The sequence below is a fragment of the Hoplias malabaricus genome, chromosome 12 (assembly GCF_029633855.1).
Source record: "Hoplias malabaricus isolate fHopMal1 chromosome 12, fHopMal1.hap1, whole genome shotgun sequence".
Classification (NCBI taxonomy): Eukaryota; Metazoa; Chordata; class Actinopteri; order Characiformes; family Erythrinidae; genus Hoplias; species Hoplias malabaricus.
Window position 1 is genome coordinate 12,373,816 of NC_089811.1, and position 27,106 is coordinate 12,400,921.

At 38.7% G+C, this 27,106-nt stretch overlaps 1 protein-coding gene across 1 annotated transcript in view; it reads right to left on the minus strand.

The window, feature by feature from the left end:
- Positions 1–1,546: 1,546 nt before the first annotated feature.
- The window catches only part of lypd6 (LY6/PLAUR domain containing 6), a 37,175-nt gene continuing 11,615 nt past the window's right edge, over positions 1,547–27,106 (minus strand). Inside the window, exons 2-5 of the mRNA XM_066641341.1 lie at positions 8,798–8,973; positions 4,927–5,025; positions 3,447–3,577; positions 1,547–1,880 (exon numbers count right to left, since the gene is read on the minus strand). Of these exons, the coding sequence (XP_066497438.1) occupies positions 1,707–1,880; positions 3,447–3,577; positions 4,927–5,025; positions 8,798–8,915 (522 nt within the window). The 5' untranslated portion in view covers positions 8,916–8,973 and the 3' untranslated portion in view covers positions 1,547–1,706. The remainder of the gene's footprint in view (positions 1,881–3,446; positions 3,578–4,926; positions 5,026–8,797; positions 8,974–27,106) is intronic.

Here is a 27,106-nt window from a genome sequence, read left to right on the forward strand (position 1 = left end):
TACAAAAATAAATATTATACATCTAAATTAACGATTGACAACAACTGTACATTTTCTCTTTAACCATAAATATCCCCCACCCTTCCCTCCATTCCTCCTTGTGGTAAAATGCTGAAGTCCTCATTTGGACAGGTCAGAACATGTTGAGAGTATCTGCTCCATGCCTGAGTTTCACCTTGATTTTAAAAAAGGAGGATTATCAGATGCTTTCAGAAAGATCTATAGGTAGAGGTTTCTGTAAATCCTGGATATTTGTCACAGTAAAGATAAATAGAAGAAAAGTGGGGAAAAAAGTGTTGAAAGCGTTGTTTGAAAAGTCTGAAAATTACACTTCATTTGTAGCGGTTAAAGCCTATCACTCTCAAAACAGATGTTATTTATGTCAAGGGAAGACATGTCAACCAGTGGCTGTATTACTATTAACACCAAACTTGTGCTATCTAATGTAACTCATCTGATGAATATGTCAGATATTTTCTGGGCCATACTTGCTTTAATTGATCAAAAAACTGCAAAAGGAAAAAAAGGAGTGCAAATTTATTGTGTCTACAGTTTGAGCTGTGTGGAGTATATCAGCCAATAGTGCATAATTTTTGGTGTTAAACAGTGATTACGCAAACATTTTTCAACCTAACCTCTATCTATTGAATCTGTAGAATAAGACTTCATAACACAAATACATTTTTTCAATGCATCTCCTTGTACATTTAAATTAAATGAACACAGGGACACTCAAATTAAATTATAATCAACGCCAATTGCCCAGTGCCCACTTAGAAATATCAGTGTTTTAAGTCAGTGGATTGTCTTCGATTCTTTTTCAAGCAAATGTTTGAAAATTATTTTCTTTGGTAATCAGACATGCTACAGATGCATTACATTGAACAATCACTGGATTAGGAATGCCTACCTTGTGTCTACACTTATTGTCCATTTTATCAGCTCCATTGACCATACAGGAGCACTTGGTAGTTCTACAATTACAGACTGTAATCCACCTGTTGCATACTTTATTCCCATTTCAGCCTGCTCTTCAAAAGATCACGACTGCACAGGACCACCACAGAGCAGTTATGATTTGTGTGGTGGATCATTTTCAGCACTGCAGTGACTGCAGTGACAGTGTGTGTGTGTTGTGCTGGTACGAGTGGATCATACACATACCTCATTGGTCAACCCTGTATATGTAAAGTCAGGGACAGTAGCTCATATGTTGCCGCACAGTTTGTGTTGGTCATTTTCTAGTCCTTCATCAGTGGACACAGGACACTGTCAGCTGGATACTTTTGGTTCAGTCCAGCAGTGACACAGACGTGTTTTAAAAACTCGAGAACCTCTGCTGTGTCTGATCCACTCGTACAAGTGCAACACACACTAGCACATCACCACCACATCAGTGTCATTGAAGTGCTGAGAATGAATCACCAGCCAAATCATATGTGCTCTGTGGTGGTCCTGTGTGGTCCTGACATTCTGAAGAGCAGGGTGAAATGGGGATAAAATATGGCACAAGTGGATTACAGTCTGTAATTGTAGAACTACAAAGTGCTCCTGTATGGTCAGTGGAGCTGATAAAATGGACAATGAGATAGGTGATCCAGTGATCTCAGTGTAGACAGAGATTATGCTGAAAAACATAAGGGTCACACTGGTTTTGAGAGTTTAAATGAAATCAAACCATGATCACAACACCATACTACAGTCTCTTAAGCATGGCTGAGGAAGATGAGGGTTGAAATCAAGAAGGAAAGCAGCATTGTGGGATGTAGTTTTGTCCTCTGGCCACCACTGAGGGGTGAGGTTGTGGCAAAAATAGCTTCCGTCTCGTTCCGTGGTAAACGCAGATTACAGATGTTGCCCTCACAACACGCCACACACACCTGCACAGAACAAGAAACAAATTGGAATAGATGGGTCAGAATAAAATTTTTTTTAATCTAGATTTTATCTGAATGATTTGAATCAGGGGCGGCACGGTGGCGCAGCAGGTAGTGTCGCAGTCACACAGCTCCAGGGGCCTGGAGGTTGTGGGTTCGATTCCTGCTCCGGGTGACTGTCTGTGAGGAGTTGGTGGGTTCTCCCCGTGTCCGCGTGGGTTTCCTCCGGGTGCTCCGGTTTCCTCCCACAGTCCAAAAAAAAAACACACGTTGCAGGTGGATTGGCGACTCGAAAGTGTCCGTAGGTGTGAGTGAATGTGTGTGTGTCTGTGTTGCCCTGTGAAGGATTGGCGTCCCCTCCAGGGTGTATTCCCGCCTTGCGCCCAATGATTCCAGGTAGGCTCTGGACCCGCCGCGACCCTAAATTGGATAAGCGGTTACAGATAATGGATGGATGGATGGATTTGAATCAGAATATTTCACCACCTCACAAATATTCAGATTAATATATTTCAAATATCCAAAATTCAGAATTTTTCAAAATTCGTATTCAAATATTGAATATTAAAGATTCAGGTCTTTAATATTTTAAGATGAAAGGGTAAAAGATCATCTGCAGTCAGACATGTAAGCAAACTGAAAATCTGATATACAGCAGAACCTCAACAAAGAATGATATTTATTTATCTCACTTTGAAACAGTGTACTTTCCACACTTCTCTCCCCCATTTGTCTATCACCTCCCTCTCATTTTCTTCTTCACAAATCCAGGGCCACATTATGGGGAAAAGATAAGCCTCACCATGACCTTAGGCAATGTACAGATCTCTCAGCGAAGATTAAGCAGTGGGAAGACAGTCTAACTCAGTGAAACCACTTACAGGGCTATTATGGATTAACTAAACTGGATGTAACAGTGCTGTATCCTGAGTGCTGTAGGGGTGAACAGGCTTGCTTAAATTCCTCCCACAAGATTCCTTTAAGATTGCCACAAGTGGACACAATGTAGATTGTGTTGAGCATTAAGGAGATGAATGTGTGCGAGTGTGAATAGTTATAGTGAAATAATCTCCACTTAGTTAACTGTACATGGAATAAAAGGCTATGGGGTGGGTTCCCAGACAGGGATTAAGTCTAGTCCTGGACTATATCATCACTTCAATAGAAAGCCACAATTCTAAATGCTTTTTAGCCCAGGACTAGTTTTAATCCCTGTCTGGGATACCACCCCATGTGTATTTTTATATTTGTATTTCAGAATTCATGGTAATATTCCGGTAAACAAAAATGTATGTACATTAAACCTCATGTCACTTTACACCTATGAGAAAACAACAGGCTTTTTCTGGTCTAATCTACAAAAAATTGCACAAATTCACACACATACACACACACACACACACACACACACAGGAAACAATTGTCAGATGTACATTTTTAAAATATATACAGCATTTTATTACCCAGGGCACATCTGTCACTGTTTATGTGAATTTGGGATCTGCATTGAAATGCATTGAATAGTTTGGCAAGATTACTATGATAAAATACTCTTTCATTCACACTCACCTTGTTTCCTTCATAGTCCATCTCAGTGCAGCCAGTTGAAAGGCAGTCCTCCAAGGCCACACAGCGTTTGGTCACTGACACAGTGTTACCCTCCCAGTCCAGCTTGTGATGTGTGTAGCAATATCTACTCTCTGAAAACACGAAATGAATGCTTCTTTAAAATCACTGTATATCATAAAGCTTGAGAGTATGGTCCTGTGGGAACAGAGTCTAGAGTCCTGAAAAGTTGGAGATTCTAATTGACCATTGTTAGTGATTATGTGTTAGATATGTATTCCGTCTACAAGCATGAAAAAAAGTCCACCTGATAGCTGAAAGATATTGAATGTATGCACCTGTATGACTGGCTTGTATACTGTAATTCTAAAGGCCTGTAGACATCTCCTTACCCAGAATGTCTCCTGAAATTAAGGGCATTCATAGGAGTTTCTTCCCAATTTTCTTAACCAAGAATCCATCCAATTCTACTGATCAATGCTTTTCTACACAATCTTTGGGTGTGAAACTGCAAAGCTAAGTAAACAATGTGGCCAGCATAAAGGGAGCTGAATTCACTAATTAGAAAGTGGAGTCTGGATATATTTGGACATAATGTAGAACATCAATGAAACAAACAAACTGAACTCCTGCCCTAGTATTTTAAATTGAAATGCACCTTTGCTTCAGGTATTTCTGGGAAAACATCATCATATTTCAAGATAACATTCAGAAAAGGAACCCCTCCCATTTAAATCATTAAAAAGAACAGCACTTAAACGTGTGCCACATTCCAAAGAGAACATGTTTAATACCACAAGAGAGTGACACCAAGGGTAAGTGCATTTTAAAGAAGGAGGATAAGATTTCCAGAGTCATTAAACCCGTGCTATAAATCCATCCAAAACATTTCAGCCTTATTTATGGAGGGAAGCTACTCACAGGCAAAATAAATGACAGGAGTGCACTCACTGTGGACCCACATTTAATTCTTGCTCTCTATAATCTCTATAGAAAAGCATTGTCTGTAGAATTGAACACTCTAGACCAGCCATACATGCCAAAAGTTGGCTAGAAGTGTATACAGCCCAATACGATCAAATGGTGGAACAATTCGAAGTGGGATTTGAAATAAAAAACAAATGAACTAACATCATAACAGACCTCACTAATATTTATGTGGCTGCATTAAATCTAATCCTCAAACCAACGTTGCAACATTTAGTGGAAACTTATAATAATATTCAGAAGAACATTAGCCTTCCTAGAAAAACACCTAATTATCTATCATTTAGAATTAATGGAGAAAAAAAACATTTACAGATTACTCCAAAATTAAAACTTAGAAAATCTGACAGTCGTGGTTGTAAACTGAAATTTACCACAAGTGAAGATTTAATATAAAATTACTTCAAAACATGATAACAAGTCCCAAACTTTTGAAAGGCATTGCATGTTACTCCCAATAAACAGAAAAACAGATGTGGAGGCTGAACTGACTCACCTCGTGGGCAGTAGACATCTGGTGCCCAGCGATTGCACTCATAATTGTCGACTGCTTCCTCACACGTGAAGCACTTGAACCCTCCTGGATATGGAGTAGCTGTGAATACATCAAAGGTAACAAGGAAAAGATCTCACTTGGGCATTTTTCCTTAAATCAGACATTGTTAATTGTTAATAAAAGACCTGGCTTTATAATACTCTTTTATTCATTCAATCATTCATTCATTGTCTGTCCACAGTGCCTATCCGGGATCACTGGGCGCAAAATTATGGACACTTATGAGTTGCCAATCCACCTACCAATGTGTGTTTTTGGACCGTGGGAGGAAACCCACGCGGACACGGGGAGAACACAAACTCTTCATAGACAGTCAGCTGGAGCGGGACTTGAACCCACAACCTCCAGGTCCCTGGAGCTGTGTGACCGCAACACATCCAGAATGACGCCTCACCTGATCTCTCTCTTTATCACAAGCACAATGCTAGTCAGTGTGGGCGTCTGTCGGCTCGCATAACAGTTGTGGGCAGACAAGTGTCCTCCTCCAAGCATGCAGATTTGTCCCGCTGTGTTGTGGTAGCAGTACTAAGTTGGATTCATGTGTCTCCAAGGAAGCATGTGTTCACTGTGACTGTTAAAATCATTGCATATTTAAATTGTAATTCACATAATGAGATTACATTGTTATATTTCATTTTGAAGTATTTTATAGCTTCTGACATTTGCTTCCTACAGAAGGTCCTTTTCAAACCAAAGTCGCATCCCTGCCCTCATTTTTCCTTCTAAAACTTCAGCTCGAGGCCCGAGGTTATGTAAGCACTGAAGGCACAAATGATCTACCGTACTTCACCCCATTAAATCCTTTGTAACTTACTTTGCTGTCGGATCTTTCGGTGCCCGTCCCTGCTGATGTCTGTCTCAGCAGACCAAATCCCCTCCAGCCAAAGACACACAAACACACACACACACACTGAGGCCATGGGGGTGGCACTGAGCTGACACGGATATCTCCAGAAAGATCCCGGAAAGCCGACAAACTGATCTTGGGGGGTCCAGGTCTTTGTGTAAAAGATTACTGCCCTGGAGTTGTAAGAAGGGCTGTTTTTCACCACAGTAACATGGAGCTCTAGATCAGGGGTTCACAAACATTATCACACCTAGACCCATGCATTGTGGTAATGGCTGCCATTTTTACACCCAAACACTAGTAAACAATAGTAATAAAAGTGATTATTTATTTGATGATTCCAGGTAGGCTCCGGACCCACCGCGACCCTGAACTGGATACACGGTTACAGATAATGAATGAATGAATTAATGTTTTATTTATTTATTTATTTTTACCGTTTTTCAATAAAGTCCAACTCACATGTGATGAATCTGCTTTAAAGTCCAAAATGAAGCAGTATATAATTCATAAAGAAAGTCCCCCAGGTTTAGCACAGAATCATTGACAGCCATTATACTGGCACCCAGTGTCCTGGATGTTCCATAACGTGAAGAAAAATGATTGGAGAACATGACTTGACAACTCGATATAAAAGTTATTTTGGTCCACAAATTTAGTAGTAATCAAACAACGACAATACTTATTTACATATTTTCACAGAATTTAGATGTAATCTGTTTAGTTTAACAACATTTCTTATCTAAATTTGTTCTATCATCTTATCCATGTTGTCATATAGCTTTGGTGGCAAGTGAGATTATGACAAGTTTGAATGGAGAAGAGGTCTCTGATCTCCTGAACTGCATTGTAAAAAATACATACTGCTCGTTTTTTTGTTTTTGTTTTTTTTTTTTTTTACATGAATTAAATGTTAGACTTTTAGTAATAGTTTGAGCAAATTAATCACAGAAACAAAGTTTATATCCATCTTTACAAAGGGAGTCAATAAGCTGCCGTTAATTATGAATTTGACTGTATTACAAAAGCAAATTACTTAACACGATCCAAACAGACTCTCTTCTTTTTATACAGTGCTGGTCTTCATTATTTAGGGTCAAAGAAAAAAAATAATTACATCATTGTTTGGACAGTGAATAGTAGGGTATGTGATCTAATTAAGACTGGTTTCCAATTAGTGAGACCTAAATACTAGCCATTCTGGAACTGTCTGTTTTAGTCAAAATGATAGATGCTTGTTTTTGTCCCAATTACCATTAAACAAGTTTTTGTTTGTTCAGTAAGTCATAACTTACTGGACATTAGATGATCTGCTAAAAATTATGTTTTCTAAAAATCTGCTAGCCTGAGAACTTCTCAAGAATAAAGCCTTGCAGGAATTTTTGCAATGACGAGACTTAAAAAATCATGAGAAATTTGTGGCTAAATGTGGGAATGTGTGTATCTTTCTGATCTAACCTATGACGTGGTCCATGTCTGAGCATGAGAGGGAACGGAAATCATCAAAGCATGTCTGAATACCACTGGCTTATAGCCCACAGTGCTTCAAGACACCCATCAGTAGGTGGGCTAACTATATCACTCAGACCTTATTCGCTACACTGCCTAACCACAGAGTGCCCATCGTCATGTGATCTAAACATTTTTCCTCACATTAGAGAGTCTGACGGCTAGTTGGGTTGTGGCTGGAGATCTTAACACAGTTGCTACACCAGCTGTGACCCTAAAGTTGGCCAGAGATCAGAAGATCACAGAGTCTCGCTGGCAAGGCCTCATAAACCGTGAAAATCCACTGGGCAGGAAAAATGATGCTTCTACAATCCAGTACATGTGGTCAGTCACAGAGACAAATGTGGCTATGTTTAATATATGTAGCTGTAAATACTTCAATGCTGTTCTGCACTTGGCTTTTTTTCAACATACCAGTCAACTAATCTGTCATAGCCTTTATTTATTTATTGTTTTATATATTTGTTTATTTGATACATTGTCACAAAACTGTCACTGTGGTGGGACCATTTGCTGTCACTGTGATTCTATTAAATAGTGACCCCTTACATTAATGAGATTAAAAACATGACTAAACACTAAGGCTAAACTTAAACTAAGTTCTACAGATTCTAAACTGACACAGAAATATGACCAGCCCCATCCTACAGTGGAATCTCAGCAGCAGGTGGGGAAAGATTTCCACACTTATCTAATGCAGCTGTTTCCCTCAGGCTCCAAAACCTAAAGATAAAAGAATGGAATAAAGAACAGCTACTAAAGAAACGTGTGAATATCTGTTTCGGGTTATCTCCTGCGAGTCCTCAGTTCAGTCTTTAATGTGAATTAAACTCATACTAATATCTGGAAATGTAAAAGATTTTTTGACATGTGTGGACAATTGATTTGCCATTTCCACACTAACACAATAACATTTGATTTGCATCAATATAGGCATATGCCAGAGAACAGAGAATAGGTTTTGCTTAATTAGAATACAATTAAAGCTTTTCCATTGTGAGATGAGATGAATATTCAACACTATGGGTCTGGAAGCATATGAAACTGTAAAGAAGCCCTTACTGAGAAAAGGAAAAAGACACAAAAATAGAAGATTCTCAAATCAAACAAAGTAGCTGCTGTTGTCATTGATTTCTTATATAGTCTAAACTTTCGATATTTTTCACACTATATGTCTAGAGTGATTGATTACAAACTGGAGTACTGGAAAACTGGTATATTTTCGTCAAACAAGATTTTGCTGAAACAAGAATGAGAAAAACAACCACGTAAAGTGTGGGAATATTCACAGCCTTTTCTGATCAAAGGAAAATTTGACAGGTATTTGTTTGCGCACCACCATGAAAGTAAAAAATACCACATTAAAATGAATCCAAACAAACATATTTTGGCTTGGTTTCTCAGTCTGTAAAACTAACTTAAACGTGGCATCTTAAAGGAGGTAGAAATACTTACTTGATGGGTAGAGGAAAATAATGTCCTTTTCTGTAAAGTCTCTCGATTGTACAGTTTGCAGCCAATCAGCGATGAAAGTCAACATCAGGACCCAGGCCGCTATTGGCCAGGGTTCCATAGCTCGATGGAGGCTCACATATGCAGCTCTTTGATTGGTCAAATCCAAAAATATACACCTGAAAAAAAAAATTATAACAGCTGTTATACACATTTAATACACAGTTAATTCACACACATTCTGTTTCAAATGTATTTCATAAGAAAGGCTTTCAGTTTATTGAATGAAGTCTGAGAAAATCACTGACTTCTTGTAAACACAGGTATAATTATGAATACTTTTTCAGAAGGCTAACGCTACACTTTGATCAGTGCACATCAACAGCCTTTATTAAATCCATCCAAACAAGCTCCAAATATGTTGACTTTGCCAGTCTAAAAGGGCGGGTCATACCTCACAAAATCTGATGTCAAAAATGTCATAAACTTGCCAATTCCACAAAATGCAGAGTGTAACATTGAAGCAGAGATCTCTTACAAAGAATTGGTAGCCTGTCACAGTCTTAATGGGATTGTTTGACATGATATTGTTTTTTGTGTTGACATTGTAATATTTGTACTCTATTCTATTCTAGCATTGAGAGAACCGTATCTCTAATTAGAAGATGATTCAGCTCTTTTTTATGAGCCTTCCCATGCACTGACTACAGGACACTGTCCACTGAGTGGAAGAGAACGGAAACCAGTGCAGGCGTTCAACTAATGTCCATACAAACAGAGGTGTTCTTGTTATTACAGCGATTATGTCCCAGTCAAACATTGCCTCATTATATCAGTGACAATGTCAGCAGTCTGCCAATGTTCCAGTCCTCATGCACCACTGACTTTATTCGCACCAGTAGTCTGGTTTGGTTTGGAAAGCGTCTGTAGAGATCTGTGTTCTCTTCATTTATCTCATAAACGGAAGAGTTTGAACAATGATGTATACTTTTTATATGTAAATATTTTGTTTGTTTTATCTGTGTTTTTATTAACAGTTTCTCAAGTCAGGATTGTTTGTTGCTTTATTTAAAAAGTAATGATTTGATCCAGACTATAGATCCAAACATATCAATACACCTATTCAATCTAGACCAAAATCTAGACCCTTAAAAACATTACATCTGGTATCACTCAGCTGCTGCACAAAATCCCATCAACTAGACCATGCTACGTAAAAAGTCTACCTTTTAATCCATCACATAGTGTGTTAGTCAAGTTTAAAACCTCCCACTCAGAGTCTTGCCAAATTTGGAGACTCACTAATGCCTTGCGGTTAAAACTGCCTCACGAGAAAATTGCCCAGATTGGGTGAGAGACCCAAATAAAGGCCTAAAAGATGGAGGTGGAATTTGTATAGTTTACATTAGTGAAATTAAAGTTGAGGCAAGCTGCACATTTGTCAGGAATACTTAAGGCAACTTCCTTAAGCCTTTTTAAAGCCAGGAACACTCAGGGAGAAATGAGCTCACGTTTGGATAACTGCTTTTAAGCATGTTGATTTGTATCCTTTGAATCAACTTTCAAGTCTAGAGTTAAAGTGAAATCTCAAAGCACACTGATATTTGCTGTTAAAGGATTTAGCCTGAGAGGTTCAGTTAGTAAGTTTAAGCCTATGAAGAAGGATAATTACAACAACAATTGAACCACTATATAAAAAGCATAAGGAATAAGGCTGTAGTTTTAGTCAGAACAATAACAATGATCAAACTGATGATGACAATACTCAATTTGATTTACTGTGTATTGGGTTCTATACAGAAGACTGGGGTCTGATACTTTCTGATACTCAGGTAAAGCATGCTAACACTATATAGAGTCCTTGGGTCAGAATTCTAACATTATATTCATCTACATCTATCATGTTAGAAATGTAAGTCATTCTGGATAAGTGTCAAGTGCCATAAATGCAAATAGATGTGTGCTTACTGTCCATAAATAGTATCCAATGGACCTAAGAGTGTCAGAATTGATACTGGAGTGACAGATGTTGTCTGTTCTGGTTAGTCCTGTTTCTTTCCCATGAGAAGAATAGCTGGGTATGTGTTTAGTGTTTAAATATGAGGTGATGGACCAGGGTGACTATGGGAAGGAAATGAAGGGAGTGTGAAGCTCTGGACCACATTCTCCTGGGAAACATTCAGTCTGGATATTCATGTAGTTAACAAACAAATATGTACCAAGAATCTAAACAACATATGGGGTAGGTGGTCTTAATGTTTTGGTCCATTAGTGTATAGGCCGCTCCGATAACTCTATGCTAAATCCTGCATGCTGTTCTCTCTACATGTAGTCTGTAATTATCTGTTGGTATCTCACTGTAATTCTTTACACTTCCAACCACAAGAAGAAACACTACTCCAAGTGTCTCCTTTTACACTTATCAGAGGAGACGTGCGTGACACATGATTTCATTTGCATTCAGCCAAAACAAAACATCTCCACAGTTCACAGGCAGTGTAAAGATGGTGGTGTACCAAATAAGAGATAAGCTAATGTGTTTTTGCTGCATGCTGTCATGGCATGAGAAAAGAGTGGAGCAATTCTCTGCACTGGAGCGCATCAGGCCCTTTTCTATTTTCGCAAAGCCTGCACTTTCTATTTTTCTACATCCTGCAGGAAGCCTCCTGATGGTGCATTAGTCCCTCATAAACTAATTCTGGCAGGATACAGCTTCAAAAGTCATATGTAAATATTGATGCAAATGACATTCGCAGAGTACTTCTTTTAAAATCAAGGGTGTTAACAGGTAGTCCCCCCCCCCCACCCCCGTACTGAACCATTGCTCTGAGAATTTGGTGGCATTCAGGCCAAAAGAATGAATGAGGTTATATTTAGCAAATTTTGCTCTCTGTATTTTACGTTTTACATTTTTTTTTACTTTATTCAATGTTTATTTTTACAATCTCTTTGAGCTTTGAGCTCTATTAGAGCTTTATTTTCAAGTTACCCCATAGTTTATATGTATGTTATTTTTATGTGTATATCTGTATGCATATAGTATATATTCATTCATTCATTCATTATCTGTAACCCTTATACAGTTCAGGGTCACGGTGGGTCCAGAGCCTACCTGGAATCATTGGGCGCAAGGCAGGAATACACCCTGGAGGGGGCGCCAATCCTTCACAGGGCAACACAGACACACACACATTCACACCTGCGGACACTTTTGGAGTCGCCAATCCACCTACCAACGTGTGTTTTTGGACTGTGGGAGGAAACCGGAGCACCCGGAGGAAACCCATGCAGACACGGGGAGAACACACCAATTCCTCACAGACAATCACCCGGAGCGGGAACAGAACCCACAACCTCCAGGTCCTGGAGCTATGTGACTGCGACACTACCTGCTGCGCCACTGTGCCGCCCGTATAGTATATATGTTACAAATAAATCGTTTTGAATTATTTTGGTCAGGATATAAAAAAAAGAAACAAAACAAAACAAACAAAAATACACTTCACCTAATCCTAAAGACACTTAATCACTCAAAGGAACACATTTGTATACTTTTAAGGTCACATACAGTTTCTCCAAATATTATACAATCTGTGTGTGTGTGTGTGTGTGTGTGTGTGTGTGTGTGTGTGTGTGTGTGTATGCGTGTGTATAAAGTGTGCATGTTTGTATCCCACACTGAGTGCACTGTAAAACAGCAGAATTCACAAAGAGTTTTTACAAATTGCTGGGCATAAAGAATATCAGGTGTAAATATCTAGTATTAAGTTCTGTACAAACTGCAGTGAAACTGCTTAGTACCTTAGTCTACACAGGCATATGGGATGCCTTTGGTCCACAAACTTGCATGTGATGGTTCAGTATATCAAATACTGTAGAGCAACCAACAACCATGCAACTAAATCTGAATGTGAATGCTCTAGGCCATAATGAGGTGATCTGTGGTATGAGAAGTATGTGTGGCCATTTCTGAACTGTGGTATTCAGGTCTGAAAACGTCTTCCCAGCTCTTCTCTCTGGAGACACTGAGAGTAAACAGTGGAGCTGGTAATCCACTTGGTGTACTGTTTGAAATACTGCTTTAGTGATCTCCAATAAATCTTACTTCTCTGTGAACCAAGCACAAGGCCCTCCCTGGGAGAATACTCTTAAAACTCTTAAAATCAGTGCCAAAACCATTCAATTCTGGGAGTCTAGTAAAGGTTATCTGGAAGACCCTGTCTCTTTCTCCATCACTGAGCGCAATAGAAGCCAATGCATGCATTTGTTAAGTAACAAAACAGATTTGGCAGTGTTCTCCTCCAAGCGTGTAACACACAGTTTGAAAACACTGAGCTGACATGTAAAAAATATATTACCAACATCCCCAGGTAAATTACTGAAATCCAAACAGAGCTTATGTTTCTAGTTTGAACAGAAAAGGACCCAAGTGAGTCATCCACTGTTTGCACAGTGATATGACCAGAGGAGGATGGGTCACCCCTTGTGAGCCTTGGTTCCTCCCAAGGTTTCTTCCTCAGCTGGGGGAGTTTTTCCTTGCCACTGTCGCCCCTGGCTTGCTCACTTGAGGGTTTTACATTTGTCTTTACATTTCATGTCAAATCTTGTCTTACTGGAATTCTGTGAAGCTGCTTTGTGACAACATCAGTTGTGAAAAGCGCTATATAAATAAATTTGATTTGATTTGATTTGATATTTCCATGAAACCTTAGAAGCCAAAAGGCATTTTTGTAATTGATGGTTATCCGAGTCCAAGAGGATGAACCACTGCTTTATGATCTGCGGATTTGCGCCTTAAAAGTGGACTTCCCCCTGTGTTTATTGTCCCAAAACACACAGAGGCTCAGATAATACTGCAGTCCCGCTCTGCCTTTAGTTTATGTTGCAGTTTAGCTCTTGACTCCACACAATACAGTGTAGCAAACCACAGCCATGTTGGACTGCATTGAGTTTCCCAAAAGAGATCCTTATCTCTGCTGGAGGTCCAAGGCCGCATTCAGAAAGGGGACAAAAATACAAGGTGTACATTTCAATTTCCTGTTCCTGGCTTCAAGCTGGTCCACAGGCTAGTAGCTGAGGGAGAAGGTCACCCAGTGGTTTAAGTATGTTCCACTGTTCCCTTGGGTGTACTTCATATTAGGGCTGAAAGATGAATTTTTTTCTATTGCAATCGCAATTTGCAAGAGTCCAATTTTCAAACAGCAAGAACTGCCCTTTGTGAGAAAATATTGTCTTAACAGGTTTGAATTTGGGAAATTTAATCCAAATATATATAGTTTATGAACTGCCTGTAAATGCATTAGTCCAATCAGACACAATCAAACACTAAGCATACATAATAGGGTTGTCAGTCGTTTAAAAACAATTAACTGATAAGTCACACAATTTGCTGTGATTAATCATAGTGTCATTAAATTTTTATAAAATAAAGAATCAATTCAAGATGTTTTATCTTGCAATGCAAGAGGTCTTTAGCAGTGTACCCAGCTTTAATCGATAAAATTAACTCTACAGCTCAGCTTGTGATTAAAAAAATAGATGAAACAGGAGCTTGCTTTGTGTGTGTGTGTGTGTGTGTGTGTATGTGTGTGTGTATGGATGAGTGAGAGTGAAAGAGAAAGTTTAAGGATTGAGCCTTAGTTACGATATTTAATACATATTTCAACATAAATAAAATGTAATCTACATTCTGAACTCAATAGTAGTGACTCTGTGTTTACATTGCTAAAGCTATGCTCTGTAAAGGGTGAGTTATAGAAGAAAGTGAAGTCTGATAAATGATTAGTAAGCATAAAAGAGTTAACATGTTAAATTCCCAAGCGTGTTAAGGTGTTAATTTGGCAGCACTAATATGCTCACCACATATCAACTATTACATAGAGAGGTGACAAGAGTGAATGATTGAGCATTTTTTCCTGAAGAAGGGAATGATTAGTACAGGGCCCCACTCCTGTTTCAGGTGGCATGGATTTAGAGTGGCTGTCTGATTGGTGTGTTCTCCCTGTGTCTTCGTGGGTTTCCTCCGGGAGCTCTGGTTTCCTCTCAAGGTCCATAAACACACTGGTAGGTGGATCGACTATTCAAAAGTGTCCATAGGTGTGAGTGTGTGAGTAAATGTGTAAGTGTGTATCACCCTGCAAAGGACTGGCACCCACTCGGTTGTGTTACGCCTTGCGCCCAGTTATTCTGGGTGGCCTCCAGATCCACCACAACCCTGAACTGTAGCAACCACTTAAACATAAAAGTATAAGACAGAAAAAGCTCGCACCATGGTATAACGATAAGACCCGTACTTTAAAACAAACATTACGAAAACTAGAGCGGAAATGGCGATCAACCAAGCTTGAAGTGTTTCATTCTGCCTGGAAGGACAGCCTTATAGAGTATAGAAATGCCCTCACTAAAGCTCGCTCAGCATATCTGGCCTCGCTGATCTCCAATAATAAAAATAATCCGAGAGCACTGTTTAGTGTGTTTTCTAGAATTACAAAAAATCAAGCAGGTTCTGAACAACTAATTCCAGCAACTCTCACCAGTAAAGATTTTATGGACTTTTTTAATAATAAAATTGAGAATATTAGACAACAAACTCTAGCCACAGGATCAAATCCATCCTGGCTGCCACCTGATGTGAATGAAATAAAACATAATATAACTGTAAAAGAAAGACTTGAAACCTTTTACCCACTCCCACAATTAGAACTAGAGAAGATTATCACCTCCGCAAACTGTACAACTTGCACACTTGACGCAATTCCCACAAAGTTGCTCAAAGAAGTACTACCAGCTATTATTGATCCTCTTTTAACTATAGTAAACTCATCGCTTAGTCTGGGCCATGTACCCAAAGCTTTTAAACTAGCAGTTATTAAACCTATGATCAAGAAACCAAATCTTGATGCTAGTACACTGTCTAATTACAGGCCTATTTCTAATTTGCCATTTCTGTCTAAGATCTTAGAAAGAGCTGTGGCCCAACAACTTAGTTCATATCTACATAAGAATCATATATATGAAAAATTCCAATCTGGATTCAGGCAACATCATAGTACAGAGACAGCTCTAGTCAAGATAACAAATGATCTTCTTCTTGCCTCTGATCAAGGCCACGTATCCCTGTTGGTGCTTCTTGACCTAAGCGCAGCCTTCGATACAATAGACCACAATATTCTCATAGAAAGGTTAGAAAACATGGTTGGAATCACAGGGACAGCCCTATTATGGTTCAAATCTTACTTAACGGAACGTTATCAATTCGTAAAAGTAAACAATCTAAATTCAAATTATTCTAAAGTAAGATTTGGAATTCCACAAGGCTCTATTTTAGGACCATTATTATTTACATTATACATGTTACCGCTAGGCACAGTTATAAGAAACCATGACATTAACTTTCACTGTTACGCAGACGACACACAATTGTATATTTCAGCCAAGCCCGATGACAAACACAGATTAAAGAAAATAGAGGACTGTGTAAAAGACGTGAAAGGCTGGATGTTGCGTAACTTCCTCCTTCTAAACAGCAACAAAACAGAGGTCCTGCTTTTGGGTCCAAAAGTGACAAGAAATAAATTATCAGATTTAATTTTAGATCTAGCTAACTTTCCAGTTAAACCTGGTTCAGCAGCAAAAAATCTTGGTGTCATAATTGACCCGGATTTATCATTTGATCAACACATAGGTAGTATCACTAGGACAGCTTTTTTACATCTTCGCAATATTGCTAAGATTAGAAATGCCTTATCCCTCCAGGACGCAGAAACATTAGTACATGCCTTTATTACTTCAAGGCTTGACTACTGTAACGCACTACTGTCAGGATGCACCAGCAGCAATTTAAGAAAACTTCAACTAGTTCAAAATGCTGCAGCTAGGGTCCTCACTAAAACTAGAAAATTTAAACATATCAGCCCAGTTTTATCATCACTTCATTGGCTGCCTGTTAAATTCCGCATTGACTACAAAATTTTGTTATTAACATATAAAGCTCTACATGGGCTTGCTCCTGAATATCTTCAAGATACAATTTCCTATTATGAGCCTCCACGTTCACTCAGATCACAGAATACTGGATTTTTAAATGTTCCCAGAATTCAGAAGGCCTCAGCTGGGGGAAGAGCCTTTTCTTATAAAGCCCCCCAACTCTGGAATGATCTTCCAAAAAATGTTCGGGACTCAGACACAGTCGCAATCTTCAAATGTAGGCTAAAAACTCATTTGTTTAGTTTATCATTTGGTAGCTAATGCTCCCCCATAGATAAAGGCGGCAGATCCGGGGGGTCCATGGACACAGGGAATTATAGTATACTGAGACGCTGGTGCTGTCGTCCCGCCGCTTCTCGCGATCACTCAGGTTTGTTGACGGTGGAGCGGAGGGATGCCAGTGTTTCAGGATGCTCCCGTGTCTGTGTGTCCTCCTGGTTCTCTCCTTTTAGTTAATGCTGTCATAGTCAGATCTGCCGGAGTCATTAGCCACACTCTGGAAATTTTCATATTTTCTACTTTACAAACACAAAACAGTTCAAAACTAATTCCATCCCTTTACATCTTTCCGAGTAAACGACTGCCCACCTGTCTGTCTGGACACTGATGGATGACTGTCGAGATCCTCCTCCACTCTTCAGACCAGCTGCCCACGCTCCAGCAACCACCAAGTGCCTTGAAGCTGTCCCTACACTGAAGTTCTCATGGACTACTAACTATCATCACCAGTAGATTGACCAGAGGAGGATGGGTCACCCCTTGTGAGCCTTGGTTCCTCCCAAGGTTTCTTCCTCAGCTGGGGGAGTTTTTCCTTGCCACTGTCGCCCCTGGCTTGCTCACTTGAGGGTTTTACATTTGTCTTTACATTTCATGTCAAATCTTGTCTTACTGGAATTCTGTGAAGCTGCTTTGTGACAACATCAGTTGTGAAAAGCGCTATATAAATAAATTTGATTTGATTTGATTTGAACTTGATAAGCAATTACAGACAAGGAATGAATCTCTTTTTCTTTGTTTTACATACAAGTGGGTTATATATAGCAGATGTGCTCTTTATCTGTTAGCATCTGTAAATGCTTCATCGCGATCAAGGGTTGTGGTGGGTCTGGGGTCTACCCAGAATTACTGACTGCAAAGAAGGAACATATCCTGGATTGGGCATGTGAACATAATCTCTCTTAGATAAATAGCAAATTGTGTAATTTCACCAAGTTGGTTTTGTATATGACTATAGGCCACAACACCCTACACAAATCTTAATCTGGTTACGTAATAATCGTCTGTAATTCCTGACACAAATGGAAGAATTTTTTGTCAAACAGATAGCATTAGGATCATACATGGAGCCACAAACCCCCAGAGATCAGAGTAACAGGCCAAGATAAAGCTCGGAAGGAGTCACTACTGAGATGGGGCTACGACCCTTTAAGACTCGCGGGAGAACCTTCAACCCTTCAGTAATGCATCAGGGTGAAAGTTTCATGTAACCAAGACATCCCACTGACAACAGAACATGGATCAGGTTCCGGGGCCACAGGTGTCCTGCCATCCTCACACACCCGTCTTCTGCACTGTTATCTCTTGTTAAGGTGTCTTAACTTTCCCCAGTGAGGCACTTCTCCGGTCATCTGCTCAGGATGGCTGTGAAAGGATAACATCAGAACCCCCCCCCCTCCCCACCAACCACCACCACAACCACAACCCAAAGCAGGTGCAACATGTGATAAAATCTTTCACAAGAAAAGAACAGAGATAAATATACACTACAAGTTGCCAAAAACGAGTTTTTTGTGCAGTGCCACCTTTGGTTGTTTAAGAATGAAGATCTCAAACTTTAGTGTAACGCCATCTATGTGGATTTGCATCTAGGCGTCCCAATCCTTTTGCCCTCACACAGTCATCTGGCTACATCCTCCTACCTTCAGTTATTATTTTCTATTAACAAATAAGAAGAATAAGAGTGATTATGAGGGAGGTGGGTCGTTTCTTACCCTCCTCTGAAAATTACATAGTGATGTTTCTTCAGTACTTATCCTGGAGTAGCAATGACAGAGGTTTTCTGATCCATATTACAGGTCAGTGGAATATCACTATGATTTTGAAGCTATAATTTTAAGGTACAAATGTTGTGTCGTGTAGTAAACACGTTTACTTTTATTTTTACCTTACAAATATCTTACCTTACAAACATATGACCAAATTAGTCTTTCAATCATCTTGTATATGCACTGCAACCATATACTAAATTGATGTGTGGTATTCTGATTAACAATAGTTGCTGAACTCGTCATACAGATAAAGAAACACACAGGCCTATCTGCTCAAGCCAAAGGTTGCAACACAATTTCCTTCCGTAACAGACACTATATAAACAAAACAAACTGTCAAACCTTAAACCACAGCCTCTGGAATCTTTAAAAAACACAGATTATGTTGTCTACATCTACATGAAGTGAAATGCCTTAATGTAAAGAATAAATGCCAAAGCGAAATCGGCAGCATGTGAAATTTAATTAAAATGCCACTTCTTTTCTGACTGAGACATATAACCCATAATAAATGCCATTTAAGGGCAATTTTCCAAGGCTTCAGTCAAAAACATCACGTGGGGAAAACTTCAATGCCTGTTTTTGTCTTAAGCTCTGCCAGGCCTTCTGCTAGCAGCAACACCTGTCATCAAAGTCTACTCGCCTGTTAGCAGTGAGAACAAGAAAATGGAACCTGTGGTTGACTGTTTGTGAGAAAGAACCTTTCCTTTTTTTTGGAAGAGGAGGACGGCATTCTAGCATTAGGCAGTGAGTGAGTGAGTGAGTGATTAACAACCAAGCGTTCTACAAACATTCTATCTTGACTGACATCTGGCAACATTTGCTGGATTTCTCTGAATTCTCTGGATCCTGAAACTGGAAATAAAGTTGCAAAAAAGGGATATCTGTAAAGAACCTTTCAATCAATCCTTTACACATTGTCAACTGATTAATTCACAGTGACTTTAAGGCAGGAGTTACAAAATTGTTTAGAATATGTAGCAGTAATGCTGGTTCAAAGCCCAACAAATGTTAGTGGAGTAGGGGGTGGGGTTTTACAAATCTTTGTATATGCACCATGACATAAAAATCATATTGGATCATATCTGCAAATAACTATTATATTACAAGTAGGACTAGACAATAATTCAATATCAATATATATCGCAATAACAATGATATGATTTTTAAACACATTTTCAATATTTCAATGTATGTTATTTACATTTGTCACTGATTGACATTCGTTGCAGGGCACTGTCCAGTTCATTTTAAAGTTAGTTTAAAAATATTAATATTGACAAAGCCAAGAGGAATTGTATCATATCGTCCAGCCCTAATTACAAGCAATGACAGCAAGACATTATATTGCAATTAATTACATTTTATTTTCAGTTACAACTTTGGTTTACAAAAATGATGAAAACAAGCTAATCATTCATTCATTCATTATCTGTAACCGCTTATCCAGAGACTACCTGGAATCATTGGGCACAGGCGGGAATACACCCTGGAGGGGGCGCCAGTCCTTCACAGGGCAACACAGACACACACACATTCACTCACACCTACGGACACTTTTGAGTCACCAATCCACCTACCAACGTGTGTTTTTGGACCCTGGAGCTGTGTGACTGCGACACTACCTGCTGCGCCACCGTGCAGCCCACAAGCTAATCAAGATAAAACTATTATTGTGTTGCTTTTGTGATTAACATTGTTGCTCTCATTTTTTCTCATGTTGTACCCACACCCCAGACTTTTACAGTGGTGCACTTTCACCCATCCCTAAAAGCCCAAACTCACTTTCGGCCATCTTGGTCACTGTTAAAACCATGTATTGATACCAGGGTCAGTAAGCAATCATGTTAAATAATCATAATGATCAAAAACTGACCAATGATTATTTTTGCCATAATCAAGCAGATAACAGATGATTAAATTTGATTGTCAGGATTCACCCCTGTCTTGTGTGCTCTTGTGTATTTTGTCTTTGTTTGGTTCCCCCATGTTGCCCTTAGCCACACTCCAGAACTATGAGCTGGTCATGTGACCGAGATCGCAGATGATCCTAGTCATTTTTCTCAAGATATAAGGTCTGTTTATCATGAGTCTGAAATGGCTCCCTATTCACTATTCCCTGTTTTATTCACTACGTACGGTACTATTATAGATAACTGAATTCAAGAGGATTTCATATTGTACCTCATGTGGGTTTTTTTTACCAAACAACTCAGTGAATTATGGGTAATCTGCTATCTGCTAGTGTGCATGGGTTTTACACTACTTATTTGCAGTGCATAGCAATGTTGTTTGAGTAAACAGAAATGCCCAACTAACCTGGAGCAAGCATTATAAACAAGGGTAAAGATACACTACACCAAAATCTTTCAACTATCCTACAACTATCTCAGTATATATTGAGCAGATAACTGATGCACTACTGATGTACACCCAATTCAAACTCTGCAGCAGTAAACTATAACATTACTAGACAGAAAGAGAGAATACATGACAATTTAATATTCTAAAAAATAAATAATTCATTTAAATTTATATAAAAAATCAACTACATAAAAACTTTCAATAACAAGCAAACATAGGTCAAATCAGTCCCACACCTGAACTAAACCAAAGCCTAGTGTTAAAACTTAACCCAGAACCTGATATTTAGTCAGAATAGCAGAACTTTGATACAGTCCAAACTTCTATATTGAGTCCAATCAGGGCAGTCCACCAAAATCTCAAATTTTGATTTCAGCAGTAAGTTCTGAGTTCATTCTGACCTGTCAATCGTACACAAAGTCAGCATTCTTAAGGGCTATGAAACTCAAACTCCCCTTAGCGAGGCACAGAACACCCAGTCATATTGTTGGGTGACATCCATGTCATACTATTACTCCAGGTCAGTGGCTGTAGGGGACCTGAGGAAGTGGAGTTAAGGAGAGGCAGCAGCTGGAGGCCCGGTTAAAGGCTCAGGAGGAGTTCCTCTCAAGCCCCTGCCAGGTGGGTAAGACTAGCCCAGGTTAGCAACGTGATATTCCAGCACAGTGAAACAGCCTCTGAATGGAGGGCTCTCCCACTGGAGGGAAATGAAATGCAAATCCTCTCCTGTGACTTCTTCAAAACCTGTCCGACCAGATTGCACCCAGGCTGGAGAAGTGAAAGGGGAATGAGCTGCACTGGTGCTTCCGCAGACTTGCCCGCTGTGGCTCCTTTCCAGTTTGCTACAGGCACCAAAAACACAAATAGGGAAACAAGGAACTGGGGTACTGAGCAAAACTAAAGAAAATAAATTCATTAATTCACAGTAATAATAGTGAAATCTAGAATTACTGATATTATTATAATATCATGTAATATAATATTATAATAATTATAATATAGTTAAACCTTCATGCTCCTGTTGCCTAGCAACAGTGCTCACTGTTAACGGACTACATTGTGTGTCAGAAGAATATATTTTGTGAAGTCTTTTGTGAATCTATGAAATAAAAATTGATGATTTTTACGGCCTCTCATGGCTTATTACTTTAATATACCGTGTAAAGTGTCCTGTTGGCCATATAGTGTATTTGTTGCAACAGGAAAATTGTAATTTCACTACAAAACAAAAGGTGCCCTGAAACATTGAGCAGGCTCTCCACAAAATTAAAGAAGCTCAAATGTCATGACTGTAGCTAAATCGGAGGATCTGCATTGACACCAGTGAAAGGCCTAAAGCGGAGAACAATGCATTCCTGGCCTGGACCCTTGGTCTCTCGTCACATGGCATATGGCACTGAACCGTTCCAGCCAGAACCAAAAGAGTCAGGACAGATAAGAATCACAGGCGGCTAATTGAAATCCTACAAGCACACACACTCTGCTTCAGCACCGTGCTTTTGAAGTGCTCCACTTCAGCTGGATAATTTCTTAATCCCCCTTCTTGGACACTTGGCACTTTGGGAGATCCAAGGGATCGAACTTTGAGCTCAGTCCCACAGGGCATGATCTGACATATGAGAAACCTTAAAAGAAAAAGTACCTTGTCTTCTAAAAATTCCATAATTTCATAATGATAATATAAATATTGACACGTAAAATATTGTTTTAAATTACAAGCAATTAAACACTACAAGTGTATTTGGGAAAAAGAAAAAAGTCTCTATTTCTGCCACACATTACTTTTAGTTTCCATTTTAAACACAAAAATCTATGAGAATTATAAAATTATAAAATTATGAGATTGCCCAATGGGACCTGTTCAAAATTCCTTGAAACAACAATAACATTAGCTAAAAGTTGCTGTGAAATTATTATATTGGGGAGACATTTTTTTTTGGACAGAGAAAATAATGTAAATTGCCCTAGCAGTTCTTTTCACAGTATGTGATATAACCTGTTAGACGAACTTTATGTTTTAGGCTTCTCTTTTTTAGCTAATAAAACAAGAATTACCAAATGGCAGCCCTTGGTCCAGATGTGGACCAAGTGACAGTTCTACCTGGATCTGTGACCAATATTTCTTTTTAATTAATAAGAATAAATAATGATGTTCATGGAGTGTTTCATTTGTCAGACTCCTGAGAAAACATGCACAGCTCATCCATTAATACGGTAATAGCTTCACTGAATTAAGGTAATCAAATTGATTGTTGAGCCGGTATAGCAAGTTCACAGGAGATAGCACAGAGATGAGACAGTGGGGACAGCACAGCTTGCTCCAAAATAAGGAAAGATGCAGTAAACCTTCAGACAAAATACATGAATGAAAAAATTAAAAATGAATTGAAAAAAATGTTCAAGGTTTTGTTTGCACTTTTTCTAAAAGAGCCACCATTCTGAAGATTCAGTCTTGATTTTTATTTTTAATACAGGGCTTCTGTTAATTTGGCACAGTCAGGTTTTACTGGTGAATGTAGCTCTGGGCCATATGAGTTCAGTGTGTGCATTAAATCTCCTACCTTGAAAACTGACAATAAATATTGTTAGAAGACTATAAGATTATGAGATTATTCATATAATAAGTTGGACAGTCAAAAACAAAAAGGTCAGGATCATAAAGGACACTGGTGGATAAGGGTGGGCACTACTTGAGTGTCACCAGTGTTCGTAGAACAGAAATATGAAAAGGTCACTTCACACATCCTCTATCTCTTCTCATCCTGGCGGACAGACGAGTACTTGACACACACGCTGACACTCTGGGACCTCAGAGGGTACCAACCCTTATTTGACTTTGAGAGTCACCCCACTCACCCCCCATTCATGGTTGGCTCTTTCTCATATTTCACGCGTGATATTTCTCCCTCATTTTACACCTTGGAATAGAGTAAATTTGGCTCCTCAAACCTACCTCATTCAAATCTAGATATCCCCATTAAAATACAAAAATTGTTGCATTACCATGCCAATCCAACAGGGGGGCCATAGTACCTCTTAAAGAGAAACAGAGGTTTAACCCCATAACTCCATACTCCCTATGTAGTGCACTACACAAGTCATGAAATTATCTAATCTACATCTTAATAGTAATCAATATATTTCTAATACAAACATTTATCTTTGTTATTTTTTTGTATATGGGAATCTGAAATCAAGTCCTATCTGCATGTATACATTGCAGATTTATATCTTATATAATTCACTTTATAGGGAATAAGGAGCAATATGAATTTAAGCTAGAGAGAGGCATGCTGTGTGACATTAGCATTTTGGAAAAGCTCAGTTTGGCCCGTAAATGCAACACCTTCACCTTGGAGGACCTCTGTTTTCAGTGGCTTAAAATGCCATTTTTGTGTGGATAGGAGGCCAAAATCATTTTTAAATATATCTGGATACCTGTGGATGAGGCCTAAGAAAACACAACTGGCCTTGCTATCTACCTGGGTGTTTAAGATATACTGTGCAATGCTAGCCACTGCAAACATCTGTTGAAGTGACAGACCTGTGCTGTTATTGGTCTTAAGCATTTGTTGTAGTTTGAAAAGAAGCAGTGTCTAAATTCACATGTTACAGAGGAACCAACTGCTTGTCTCACTCTCACAGCTCTGCACGGTGTGACTAGGGTAGACCATGTAAATGGGTGTGAGCTGGCACACCCAGGCACCCCTAGTAAGGGTTTAAGTTATACATACTCCCTCTCTCTGTCTCCTCACACTTGGATTTTGGCAACTTGAAGCTAAAGAAAATCAAAGGCACAAACAATAATGCCCACATTTGTATTGTGAACGTTGTCATTTACATTGCAGAGGTGTACAAATATTACAAAAACATATAGAGGACACTTGGTTCTTTGTTCACTGATGGTGAATTTTAATAGGAAACAAGACTGAGTTGGAGAGAGTGTGTTAGAGCACAAAACTCCAGCCCTCCAAGACCAAGACTGAAAATCAGTGCCCTACAGTATAAGATCTTGCCCAGTATGGTTAACACAACTCTAGGCCAGAAAATGTAGCTCAAAGTTTAAGTGGCCAGCTGACCTCCTTCAGCAGAGGCATCTCTTCTTTCACCCCATTGTTTTGAGGGGTTAAGCCCCTCTGGAGGGCACTGGGCAAGAGAAAGAGAAAATCCCTTTGAAGGGGCTGCTAAGATGCACCATTTTTTTTGGTTGGGGTGCATATGAGGGAGGGTAAGCAAGAGGGATACAATATCCCAGCAGCAGCTGCAGAAAGCCCAGGACAGAAGGGTGGGACGAGGGGTTAAACCCTTGAGCACCAGAGCCACAGAAAAACAACACAAGCTAATTGAGATTTCTTAGGAGAGGCATTTGCCTGGTGTCTTTTATCTTTAAGAAAAGGAGTTGCAGGAAACAAATCCACTTCACACCATGATCACGGGTGACTGGCTGCATGTTTAACCATCATTACAAACAATAACAGAAGTACAATGTCATTTATATCCGTTATTTCTCAATAGTTTTTCAAAATATGCAGTTTTAATTATTTCTTTCAATTGGCACCACATTTCTGTTTGTAAACAGAAGACCAAATGTTTCACAGTGATTCCTAATTGATAGCAATTTACTGTCATAATTTTTTCATTTGTGTATTTCATTTATTTATTTAGTCATTTCTAGACCATGAAATATAATAAACAACTGCAGACCTTAACTTCTCCATAAAGAATATAATGACATAAAAACAGATTTTAATAGAAACTTACTACATAATAATTATTTAAATGTGTAAATAGCAGAACAGGACACAAAAAGCACATAAATAAATCAAAATGTGCCAATAAATAAATAAATAAATAAATGAATGAGAGAGAACTCTTTAAATTGATGCCATAATTTGCTCAGTTGGTCTTACAAATTGTTTTGGCAAGTGTCTAATGTATGGATGAATGATTGTATATAAAATATATGTGTATAATATATTATATGGGTACTATATATATATATATATATATATATATAGTAAATATATAAGTGTATTATAGCAGACAACACCTTAAGCTTATAGTAGTATTTATTGTAATCTAAAAAAACAATGCTGGAGTGTATTTCTTTTTAAGGCAAACTGAGGTAGATGAGTTTTCAGTGTCTATTGTTTATTTATTGAACATTAGTTTCAGTCCAGAACTCATATCAGTCTGTTATTAAAAAAAAATTACTTCATTTTACTTGTAGAACAAAGCCGATTTTGTTTTTATTTTTTTATTACATTATTATTTTTTATAAATAATAAATAAATATTATATTATATTATATTATATTATATTATATTATATTATATATGGTGGTGCAGCAGGTAGTGTCGCAGTCACACAGCTCGAGGGACCTGGAGGTTGTGGGTTCAAGCCCCTCTCCGGGTGACTGTCTGTGAGGAGTTTGGTGTGTTCTCCCCATGTCTGCATGGGTGTCCTCCCACGGTCAAAAAACACACGGGGCATTTCCACCATCCTAACCAAAAGCTGGTATTGGACATGATGAGCTTAGCTTCATGTTTGGATGCTCCAGCTCATCCTTCTTCATTTCAGATTTCATTTCTTTGGAGAATATAGGCCTACAATATGTGTGTACAAGTGGTTGTACAGCAGGAAGTGTAACTTAAAATTGCTGTTATTCTGGACATACAGTGTATCCTACAAGTAATTCTTCAATACTAGAGCATGGAAAGACATAATATGCTGTTTTTGTGGGGGAAAAAATAACCCTGATTTCAAGCCTGAATTATAGCACAGATAGCATCCATTCAAAATGTTGAACTTCAAAAAGAAATGATCAAAAGAACCATCTCTGGAGAAACAGAGGAATATCTATATGTGGATGCAACTTATGCACATTCAGCTTCTTCTACAGGGGAATTTAGAA